The sequence below is a fragment of the Apus apus genome, chromosome 7 (genome assembly GCF_020740795.1).
Source record: "Apus apus isolate bApuApu2 chromosome 7, bApuApu2.pri.cur, whole genome shotgun sequence".
NCBI lineage: Eukaryota > Metazoa > Chordata > Aves > Apodiformes > Apodidae > Apus > Apus apus.
This window is the reverse complement of record NC_067288.1, coordinates 31,898,938-31,910,893: the sequence shown is the minus strand read 5'-3', so window position 1 is coordinate 31,910,893 and position 11,956 is coordinate 31,898,938. Positions and strand designations below refer to the sequence as shown.

General features: G+C 47.1%; 1 protein-coding gene across 1 annotated transcript; it reads right to left on the bottom strand.

Moving 5' to 3' along the window:
* Positions 1 to 7,087: 7,087 nt before the first annotated feature.
* Positions 7,088 to 11,395, bottom strand: LOC127387434 (translation initiation factor IF-2-like). The gene is made up of 3 exons (XM_051625763.1): positions 11,372 to 11,395; positions 8,080 to 8,127; positions 7,088 to 7,882 (listed from the first exon to the last, which is right to left on the bottom strand). The coding sequence occupies exons 1-3, from the start codon at positions 11,393 to 11,395 to the stop codon at positions 7,220 to 7,222; spliced, it is 735 nt and encodes a 244-aa protein (XP_051481723.1). The 3' UTR covers positions 7,088 to 7,219.
* Positions 11,396 to 11,956: the final 561 nt, after the last annotated feature.

The window sequence follows — 11,956 nt, the reverse complement described above, 5'->3', positions numbered from 1 at the left end:
GCATATATTAAAGTAACCCATACTGCCTCTTAAGACCAGAGCTTTTTGCTTTACATACCTATGAGTTTTTCTGCATGGAGAAACAAACCAAGTCAGGCAATGCTGTTATATAAATAAAAAATTATTTATGTAACATTAAAATACTCTCAGGTCTCTGTATCTTCTTTTAACCTGATTAATAAAGTTTATCTCGGGATATAGCTCATCCTAATTTATGCATGTTACCTTTTCTTGGGTTTCACTGAGATAAGCTTCCTGGAGTTGATTTTCCACATAACTCACTCTTAGTCATGTAAAATCAACTTAAAAAGAAAAGAATAAATGGAAAATCCCAGCAGTTCAGCTGATAGACTGCTCAAAGAGACCATAGAACCCCACTTGGTAAAGAAATGCACCAGCTGAGATCAGTTTTGTTCATCTGAACTGTTGCTTTTTAAAGCACAGAATCTATATGGGGAATTTCAGTTGTCCCTATAATAAGCAGAACACTGAAACTCACTGAGCTACTTCAGAGTTTCACATTTCATTATCATTTTCCTCTTCTATCATGAGACAGAGGAGCAGAAGCTCCTCTTGAGACTTGAGAATGTCTTCCCTGGTTGCTTTCTGCATAAAGATGAGTATTTTAACTGCATCTTCCAGTCCAAGTTCAAACACTAAGACCTCAGATCATGCACCTTAGGCAGAAAAATAAGGAAAACAGCAAAGCTCCAGAAATTAAAGATGGGATTTACCTCTGGCAGGTTTCCAGCGGTTGAAAGGGAGTATGAGAAATATTTGTTCAGCATCTGAACACACCAGTGGCTGGTATCTGCTTCAGGTGTCATGGTCAGTCTGCCTTGGGATTTCTCCAGCAAGTTCCTAGGAAATCAGGGGTATTTCCAGGAGGCTTGCCCAACACGGCCAGGTTTTACTCCACAAAAAAATCCAACTTATGAACCACAGTGTTTCCAGCTTTCCTAGAGGATGATCCTATTCCTATGCATGATTTTCTACAAAGAGCCTCCCAGAGACCAGGGTCTGGCGACAGCAGCTTGTGACTCCATTATGAAGTGAAAAATAATGCGTTATTAATTGATTAGCAACAAGTGTGTCACTTTTTCAAAGAAGTAAGTCTTATAAACAAGTCTGTGAAGTTCTGAAATTGTTCAGAATTATTTTTCCATCAATATTCTGAGTGCTGGTTTTTCTATCAATGTCTGCTTACATTTAAAAAAAGGCTGGGAAAGTGTGTTTGAGAAGCAGCACAAAAAACATTTGAGGCCAAAAAAATCATTACGGATTGCAACAACAGAGAAGTTTGGTACTTTCCATCAAGTCCATTTTCCAGCACAGATCTGGTCACCGCTTGTATGGAGACTTGTATGTCTCCATCTTAGACAAAAAAAGCATTTTGTGAAGAAATGGCTTCTTAGCAGGAAGAAGCCAACCTACACCAGGCTCTAAGTGTTATGCAGCTCTTCAATCAATGCAATAGGAAAGCTTAGGTTCTGTGGCAGGTCCCTCATGCACTGGGAAACACTTGGACCTGGAGGGGAAGCAAGTCTCTCCCATGCTGACAGTCTGGAACCACGGGGGAAGAGGATGACACGCAGGACTGGCACGGAGGTGGGAATCCTGCATCACTTCACTCACATGCTGACTGTGAGAGGATGCAGAAGGTGCTCTGGGGCCTTCCCAAATCTCTCCGGAGTCCTGACCACAAGCTGCCAAGCTGCTGTTTGTCTCTGGAAATGCAATGCACAGCACCAGGCCATCCTGAACAATCCAGGCAGGGACCCCAGGGGACTAGGAGGGCTTGTGTACCACCTATGAACACAACCAAGGGATGCTCCTAAAACAACTGACAACATGACACCTGAAAAACACCTGCTACTTCAGCCCACTAGTCACTGCTCACCTCCCCCAAGTCACCTGCAGTGCTGATGTCCTGCTCTGCTCCTGGCTTTGTGCCTCCAAAATAAAAACCCCAACACCTAGAAGGCAGCCAACACAGCCACCACTTGCTTCTTCCCTCCAACACCGTCGCCCAAACTCACCTTCCAGCGCTCTGCTCCCTCCGTGCCTTTTGGCTTGTCCCTCTGCATAACACTGCACCTCAAACCTGCTGCTTCAGCACCCCATCCATCACTCACCTTGCCAGAGGCCGCTCTGCTGATAACATCTCGCTTCACACTTGGATTTGCACCCAGAAAATCCAGCCAGAGAAGCTCAAGCTTGTCAGAACCACCAGCTGTCCTGCCGATACTCCGGCGCTGGATGCCTGTCCTTCTTCAGCCGGCACTCTGCTCCCCTCTTCCGTGCCCTTGGCCTTGCTGCTTGTTGCTCTGCATCTGAAACAACACAAACACACCCTGTAAAGCAAGTCACCTGCACAGCCACAGGTAGCTTGGTGAGGCCAGAGGTCTCTCTGCCTTTTGCATATACCTTCTCACTACAGCTAGAAGAAGAAAAGCCAGCTAGGGAGCCCCATCTGTGCAAGCTAAGGCACCTTCCAGATCTGACCCGCTCCCCTTCCACACTAACTGCTGCTCCCAACCAGTCACGAGGTTCAGACTGGACCCCCTTGCTTTCTAAACTCCTTCTCAGAGGAGTCTAGGTGCAGCTGGATCCAATCCTAGCCCCGGACCGTAAAGAAAAGTGAACACAACTGTGGCAGCTGCCTACACCTGTTTGCCCAGAGATGGACCGTATGGTCTCTGCCAACAGAACTGGTCCAAACCAACTTACTTCCACACCCCCATAAAGCTACACTACCCTGTCATCAGTACTGCTGCATCCCTGGGCAGGGCAGCTCCAACCCTCACACACAGACCAGGACTACACACGGACACCCCGAGTGTTATACCTCATTATACCAAAAGTGGGGTCATTCACCTACTATGCAAGATGCCAAAATACATACAGAGCCAAGGTATTTTCATTTATTTCATTCATTTAGGCAAACACAGGGCGAGAGGCGGTAAGACACAAAGCTGCCCCCTGAAGTCACAAAACTCTACACATTCACACACTTTTGGTTAGTTTGCTCCACCTAATACATATTCACGGTTATTCTACTCTGATTGGTTAGTGAATTTCTCACTCTGATTTCGTGGTACAGGACACACAGTGGGTAGGTCTTCAGTTGGAGGTGGGCAGCCTAAATGCTGAAGGTCTGGTTTCCATATTGTTGATTTTGTCACGAGCAGACGTCGCTCAGCTACAGCAACTTCGGCAATTCTGCCACATTTTAAGAAAAGCACGTGCTTCCCCATCTTCTTGTTTCAACAAGATCAGGATCTTTGTTTCACAAGACCTTTGTAACTTTCTATAAGTCTCTTGTCCTTGCTCAGTAAAAGATTCCCATAGGGAAGATGATGCTGGCAGAGAAGCCCTACAGTGCCACGATGGCACAGATGCTCTAAAGCAGACCTGCCAAGGAGAGGAGATTGCAGCCACACACAAGAGAAAGCTGCCATCGAAGCCAGAATAAGGGATGTGTGAGAAGCCATGCTCGAAGACCCAAGACCAGTGAGGACACAGGGATGAAACCCCAGAAAATGACTCTGTGGAAACTGCAGACTCAAGAGCAGAGCTGCAGGCAGCACCTGGCTGGCCACCGCAAGAGATGAACGCTCAGGAACAGCCAGCAAGTGACACACACTAAAGAGATCCAAGCATGAAGCTGTAATTGTGAGATGAGATGGGCTCAACAGGCTCTGTGCCAGTGAAGTGATGCATTCTGGACTCTTGGGAGGGCTACCGAGGTGCCTGCTGGTCACTGAGCTATGGAGGCACCAAGACCCAAGGAACATACAGTCTAAGACACAGAAAACAGACAACATGAAGTACACGCCAGACACAGGTTGGAGCTGCCCTGCCCATGCTGACGTCGTGCTGAAGAGTAACCTGCTCCCTTTGCCTGCCCCAAGGGGACTGTGCCCTGCCAGTCCTCTCCACTACACCAACTTTGAAACCCTCCGCCTCCAACCCCCAACCTTGTCCCCTCCTCCCAGCCCCTCCACTTAGCTTTCAGATGGCCAGGGCTCCGCAGCCTTCCTCCTCGACAAGCCATCCTTGCCGGGATGTTCCTGCCATCGCCAGGCTCCTCATAGTGATCTGGAAAAACAACGACAAACTCACAATTAGTACTGATAAGCATCACGTCAGCCACTGCCAACCTCTTCAATATCCCCTGCTCAGAACCCCCATGGTGTTCTCCTCACCTGCTGGTTCCAGAATCAGATGCTGAGGCCATCCTTGCTTGTAGCATCTAAGATACCAAAAGACCCAAATCACTGCTGTGCTTGTGACAAGTACCACGACCCTCCTTGCTACCACCCTGGCTCACCCCAAACACCCACCCAACCCCAACGGCAGCCTGCACAGCACCTACACACCCAAAAGGTAGATGCTTCACTAAGTTCCCACAGGTAACTTTCTCCTAGACACCAACCTGGCTGACGCCTGTGTCATCTCCACAGATGGCCCGTTGGCATGCTGCTCCACTGCTCCAAGGCTGCAAAACTGAAGCAAACAGCACATGCTGAGACACTGCCCGAGCCCACAGTCTGCCCACAGCTATTCCCATCTACCACTCTCACCTTTGTGGCTCACCTGTCTGGCCTCTGATGGTCACAGGTTGCCACATCCAGGCCTGTGTGCAGCCTGGAAAACACAAACAAGGGATGCTCATCACACACTGACAACACAACACCTGGAAAACAACTGCCAGTTCAGCCTGCTAATTGTCACTGACCTTGCTCAAGTCACCTCCTGTGCAGATCTCCCGCTTCCCTCCGTGCTTTGCACCTACAAAACAAACCCAAACCATGAGCCAGTTGATAGAGGCACCACTCACACCTTCCCTCACAACCCAGGGGACAACTCACCCAGACTCTTCAATACGCACCGACCCAGCTCCTCACCATGCTCTGCTCCTCTCCTCCATCACCCTCTGCTGCGTGGCTCCTCTCCCTGCATCTGAAAAAGCAGTAACAAGCAATCAGCCGGATGCAATTCCAGAGATTCTCATTTAGGAACATCTTCTAGATCCTAAGTACCTACAAGGGAGCTAAAAACCAAGTTAACATTACGCCCCACACATTCAGGCCTTAACACCCTGGACACCCAGCCTGCTTGGCTATGGCTCCAGCAGCCTCTCCCAGGTGGCTCCAGCCACCCCCTCTCAAAAACACTATGAAAATGGCCACCTTCCCCTGCTGAGGGCTGCTACTTCACTTCAAATGCTCCATCTGCACCCCAACAGGCACAGGCAGCACAGCAACACAAACCACAGGCTCTCCTTGCTATTCTTCTCCCAACCCCACAGTTGCTACAGGCTCCAGAGAGAGCAGCTCCAACCCAACAGCACAGAGACACAACACACAAACACAAAGGATGTGACACAAGCATGAGAGGAAACTCTCAGCAACAAAAAAACTCCTTCTCCAATGCAGATGCCACCAGGTGGCAAGACATACAGGACCGCAAGCATGAGATGAGTGTTGAAGAGTCCAGAAAGTCCCTCCTTTCGAGTTGTGAGCTTCAGACAGGACCTCCTTGGTTTCTCAGCTTCTTCTCAGGGCAGAGCCTAGGTGCAGCTGGATCCAGTCTTCACCTCCAACCTGAGAGAGAAGCTCAGACCCTCAGTTCTGCCACAGAACCAGTTTACTGCAGCTCGAGCTGGGTGCTTCCAGTCTTGCTCTCTTCCACTTGTTTCTCAGCTGGAAAAGTCTTCCACATTCTGCTTTTGTCCAGTTGCTCCCACTTAACTTTCAGTCAATGCATCTTCCCAGTTCAGAAGGTCGTCTTGAGTAATTATCTTGCCCACATCTTGTTTCCATATTATTACAGCTGGTAGAGTCAAGGTCTAACTAAGGCTCATCACAGGAGTTCAGCGAAAGATTAATTAGAATTGCAGCCTAAGGCCTCATCACTCCAGACACTCAGGCTAAGTCAAGTCACAAGTCCAGTCCAAAGTCAAGTCGCTTAGGTCAAGCAGTGGTCAGTTTGCACAAGTCTTTAACAGGCATGCAATTTGAACTGATATCGCTTTAATTAACACATTAGTCCCAATATTCCTATACTCAATTCACTTGTGATTTCAGCAGTAAGGCAGCCCTAAGGCAGCCCCAGAGAAAGGTCAAACATTGCAAACCGTGACAAGAAGCTACAGTCAGAACTGAAGCAGACGGATGCACGAGAAGCCTTGGCAAGACCCAAGAATGCAAGGACACAGGGAAGAATGCCCAGAAAAAAGAGATTCTCCCTGTGAAAGAGAAGCCTCCAGAGCGGGGCTGACGACACCGACCGCAACACCGGCGCAAAAAGAGGATCAAGAGGAGACACCCGAGTCACGAGGCCCAGCTGGGCTTTTCAGTTCAGGCAAGAAAAGCAGCGCCCCACGGGCACTACGATGGTGAGCACAGATGATGCTCAAGACCTAAGGATGGGCTGGCAAGGCGAGTGCTGTGCTCCTGGAGCACAAAGAGGAGACTGGGACCCAAGGAGGGTTTGAGACACAAAAGACAACAGACCACACAAACTACACCATGACACACGCAGGCTGGAGCTGCCCTGCCTGGCACACGCTGACATCACACTGAAGAGTAACCCACTGCCTTTACCTGCCCAAAGGGACAGTTCCCAGACAGCCCTCTCCCCAGCTCTTGACTTTAAAACCCCTCCCTGCAATTCCCAACTTTGGTCCCCCCCAGCACCCATCCCTCAACTTAGCTTTCAGGGGCCACAGGTCTCAGGACATCCTCCTTTAAAGAAAGCTCCACAGTTCATCAACTCCACGAGTCCCACAGTCAGCAGGTTCCTCATCACCTGCAAAAAAGAAGGATGCACCACAGAATGTTAAACCACCTTCTCACCCCAAAACAGCCCATATGAAGTTACCACCAGCAGAAAAAGCTGCAGGCAACCAACATCCTTCTGACAACATACACTGCTTACCCAGAGCCTCTTGCACAACACGGGTGCCCCTGTTCCAAGGAGCTTCAAAACACACTCAAACAGCTCTAAAGCTCCACCAGCTGCAGCCCCAGCAGAGACCCCGGCCTCAGCACCCCCACCCCGGCACAGCCCCAGAGCAGACTGAGCTCCCCGGCCACAGGCGGGGGCTCATATATCCCGGGCCCCGCCCAGGGCCCTCCCCACAATCCCCTGGGAATAGGAGCAGCTGGAACACCAGCTGGAATTAAGGGCTGGGGAGCAGCAGCTGGTCCTGTCACCTGCCTCTGGGGACACGCCCCGGGGCGGGGACGGAAAAGACAGCAGTGAGGACCTGCCCACGAGAAACCGCCCGTGGAAAGATCTCTCGAGGACTACTCGGTGAAGAGACTGATGAAAGGGATCTCAGAATTACTGGTCTCGCTGTGTCAGAGCCGGGCAAGATGCAAACGGGCATCCCCGGGGCAGGAAGGGGCAAGCGCGGCCCCGGAGAGGGAAAGCAGCAGCGGTGCCCGCCGCTCCCGCAGCTGCCCCGGCCGGGCCCTCCTCGCGCGGGGCTTCTGGACACGCTCCGCGGGCAGCGGGCGGGGCAGGAGGGGGCTCGGGGAGCGGCTGCAGGGGAGGGGCTGGGGCTGCCCGGGGCGAGCGGGGCCGGGGGAGGCTCAGGGGGGCTCTGGCCGGGCGGGGAGGTGCCCGGCGCCCGTGCCCGGCGGTGTCCGCCCCCTGCCCCGCTCCCCTGCCCCCGCTGCCCCGGGGCTGCCCCGGCCCGGCTCCCCCCCAGCGGAACGGGACCTGCCGCAGCGGGCGGCTCGAAGCGGCGGGGGCGGCGGCAGCGACGGGGCAGGCGGGGACAGCGACGGGGGCGGCCCCGGCCCGGAGCGCCCGGGGTTCCTGCGAGCCGGAGAGCGGAGCGCAGGCTGCACGCTGGCACCTCGCTCGTCTGTACAAAAAGGGAAAGAACTCAAACACGCTGACACTTTTATTACCTTAATCCTAGGCCACTGGTTTAGTCAGTCAAAAGGACGTGTACGCACACACGGTCATTTCACTTCTAAGTCTACAGCAATGTACATATTCTGTAAAGATTTTTTTCTCTTCCCAGTCCCTACAGAATCCCTAAGTTAACGAGCTACTTACTGCTTTGTCACTGTCTGCTAGAACCAAAGCATCCCCTTGGCACCTGACCTAGCATGTTAGGTGACAAGACATCAGGTGGGGGCAAGACATGCCAAAAACACACAACCTTTTATCCTAATGAACAACACACACAATCTTTCTTATCATTTAAATAATCTCCCTGCATATAAAGCAAATGGACATATCCTGGCCAGAATTTTCTGCATAGCACCAACTGACACCTTGTATGATCAGCTATAACCTCCAAAGGAACTGAACTGTGAACCCTTCCCATGGTCTCTCTTCAGGAAACCTCTCTTTTTAAAATATATATCCCCTTTTAATGCTGGGGAGAGTTGGTATTTTAAATGTTTTGGGTTTGTTTTTTTTTTCCTGCAGGCTTTTCTGTACCTGTGTCCAAGGCAAAAAAGGTCCTCTTTATTAATATCCCAGAAAAGGGTGTTTTTACACTCCAATCAAAAAGCATTAAAATACAAGACATGTGCTTTTTAGGGTTTTAACATATTTTCGACTCAACAATCCATTATAAAGAGGATATACACAGAAAGAGATCACTATTTCACCAGCAGCTTATTGGCTGAACACTTCTTGTAGACAGTGATAACCAAATGGAAAACATATTTATTGCTTACCCCTACCAATGCTACCTGTTTCTAACCAGCTTGTCCTCACAGATTTGTCTCCCACATTCCAAACACGACAGCATTAAAGATGGGGTGGAGTTATCATTTTTTGTTTGGTTTTGATTGTTTCTTTAAGCAGAAACCCATCTCAGTAATGAAATATTTCTTATTTTCTTTCTCATCACTTCCTCTAACTGTCAGTCCTGTGTCATTTTTGTAAATATAAAACTGCTACAGAAAAAAAGGTTTTGTTCTCCAGCCTTCTATGGATTCTGACAGGTAATCTCTTAGGAAGGAGGTAATCTTCAAACATTTCAGAAATACACAGCAGTTGAATCGAGGCCTGAAAAAAGCCTATGATACCGCACTTTACGTTGTCATCATTTTAATTCTTAGAAAGTCTACAGCAGGCATTTTAAAGTGATGCTCATGCTTTTCTCAGAGTCTTGTTCAGCTGTGCTCTGCTTAACTCAGGAACCCACCACATGCTGGAGACATACTTGTTGCAGACAAAAATTCAACAGGAATGCAACAATACCAGTCATTTTAGAAGAGACCCACCTGGCTGCATAGAGACAAGATTCCTGAGTCAAGATTTCATGAACTTTCACTATTAAACTTCACTTTAAGAGTGGTCACTGACTTGGTGATGAAGCAAATACTGCCTAAGAGTAACTCAAAATTGCTGGTGCAGAAGGCTGAGAAGCCAATGTGTTATGCAGGCATTAGAACAGAAATACTGACTAATGGAGGACTCATGCAAATCCAGTGGATACAATGCTACAGGCAGGCTCCTAGAGGCCTTCAGAAACTCTCAGTATCAATTTGATCAAAACAAAACAAACCTACTTTGAAGAAGCCTTGGAAGGTAGTATAACACTGATTGAAGAACCATGTGAAAACAAAAGCTGAGGTTTCCTCATCTAGTGAAGGAACCCCAAGGGCTTCATTACGAACAAAGTATAAACTACATCACATTACATGGACACTATGCAAAATAATAATTCAAGACTTCATCTATGTGCATACAGTCAGATGGTACAACAGGGAAGAGTTTACACACACGTGTTGATTCTTTAAGCAACTGCCAGTTGAAAAATGTGATTCTGTAGCATCCAAGAAAAGAAACTAACCCTGAACAATGAGGATTTAATTCAAGAAGTGACAAGCCATCATCTGAATAATAATGTCCTTGACATAACTGGTTTCCCTTTGTAGGACAGATACTGACCTCAATGACTCTATAAAGAAACATCTGAAGTTTTCTATATACAATCTATGTCATTATACTGAAATAAGCAGACTTCTTTGTTTATCCATAAGAGGTAGCATAATCAAACAGAAATCTATGCCAATGACATATTTTTATATCTGTTCCTGAATAAGAAGGTTTTAACAATGAGCAAAATAATCTGAATGCAAACTATGGTACTAGATTAAACTAATACTGAGAGCTTAAAGCAGTGCACAGTAAATAGAGAAATTTATATTATACTTACACATGCAACAAGGAGTATAAACTAAACTGAGGGCTGCATGGTATTAACCAACGTGAATTCATATACTATTATCTAAATTCAATCAGTAAAGCCAAAGGCTACTACAATTTTTTTTCTCATATACATTTATCAAATTAGCATTGCTTTACTTTGGATTAGTTACTTTAAATCCAGTAGGAAAGCACAGGCAGCTCTAGAAAAAGAAAAAATAACCACTAGCAACAGATACAAAAACACCAAGTTGCCTTCTCTTAAACACTTGTATTCAAGACAACTGATAGGGTATTTCATTTTCCCCACCAGCATTAAAGGCCATAAGATATTTCTGAGTAGCAAAAAAGTTAGTAAATTCTAGGCTAGGGAATGCAACTGTTTGTACTATATTCAATCTATCATGATTTGTTGTAAAAAAAAAAAAAAAATCTTACCACAGCTTTGGCTGAACTTTCCTGCAAATCCCACAATAATATGTTATTATCAGCCAGCAAAATAATCTTTTTACCACCTCCCATTGGTTCCCACATAACACTGTAAAACAGAAAATGAAAAAAACACAGCCTAATATTAAAACCAGTCAGAATTTGCACTCTATAGCCATTTTAACTCAGTGATTCTAACCTGTCACAAAACATATGAAAACATATTCCTTATGGTTTTCTTCAGCTGAAATATATCATGTATTTTAAATGCAAAATCTGCCTTTAACTAGCAATCCCACCATTTTTACACATACTTGATTAACATTATTGCAGCACTGGTTACTTAAAAGCTGTGTGATACCAAACTCAGACTTGCTTGTGCCATCTTTCAGTCAGTGCTAACCTTCACGTTACATTCTCTCTCTTAGGTGCTGTCCCCTCCAAATCTGTCAGAAAAAGGAATGCCACCCAGCTTCCCCAGATGCCAGCCTAACTCTAAAAAGGGAACTTCTCTAAATCCTCACTCCCTTTGTCTTCCATTCTGCATCTCGGATCACACAGCAATCATGCAAAGCAAACAGAGACGAGTCATTGCAGAAGTGATTCTGCATGCACACACACAGAGAAGAAACAGTCCTTCACATACACTCGAGTGCCTTAGCTTGAAACCTCAAGGCTCTCAATAAGTAACGTTGTGCATCTTTTTTGAAGGTGCACCAAAAATTGTAGGCCTCAGAGCTTTGATGCAAACCTCTTCTAGCTCAGCAGCTGTCATCGTCACTCAATTAACACGTACTTTTTACCTGTGATTCACCAGCTTGTTGCTCTGTGAAGGAATGCAAGAAATCAGTCCCCATCTCTAGTTCTGCCTGTGAGAAGCAGCACATTCAAGCCAGCCAGTACGGGCAGCACAGCCAAGTACGTGCACTATAGCCCTAAGAAATTCCTTTTTGAGGTAACAGGAAAATTAAAAGAATAATACTTATTTGATGAGAATAGGTTTCCACACCCAACATTTTATCTGAAATGTGCAGCCTCCCAGTTATCTCTTAGTGACAAAATATAGCTGAGACAGAGATCACAGCTTTAGCTTCAACAGCGACATGGAGAAACCTCGTGCTATCTCCAGACAAAAACTTCAGTTACTCAAAGGCACTTGATATGCTGTTCTTCTCCTCAGTGCACAGACGAAGAAATAACTCTTGTTGAAGTTTGTCAAGAGGCAAATCTCCAGACATACACTTTTCTAGTTTGTTCAGCTTTTTCATTCATCAATTCAGTATCTGGATTGAAGAGATAAAAGAAGGTCACATGAGTAGATGCACCCTTGGCTAAG

Coding starts and splice junctions, on each gene's coding strand:
- LOC127387434 (XM_051625763.1), bottom strand. CDS start 11,395: ATGACAGCTGCTGAGCTAGAAGAG. Junction 8,128..11,371: donor CAGCTGCTGAGCTAGAAGAG/GTTTGCATCAAA, acceptor CTAACATGCTAG/GTCAGGTGCCAAGGGGATGC. Junction 7,883..8,079: donor TAGCAGACAGTGACAAAGCA/GTAAGTAGCTCG, acceptor CTTTTTGTACAG/ACGAGCGAGGTGCCAGCGTG.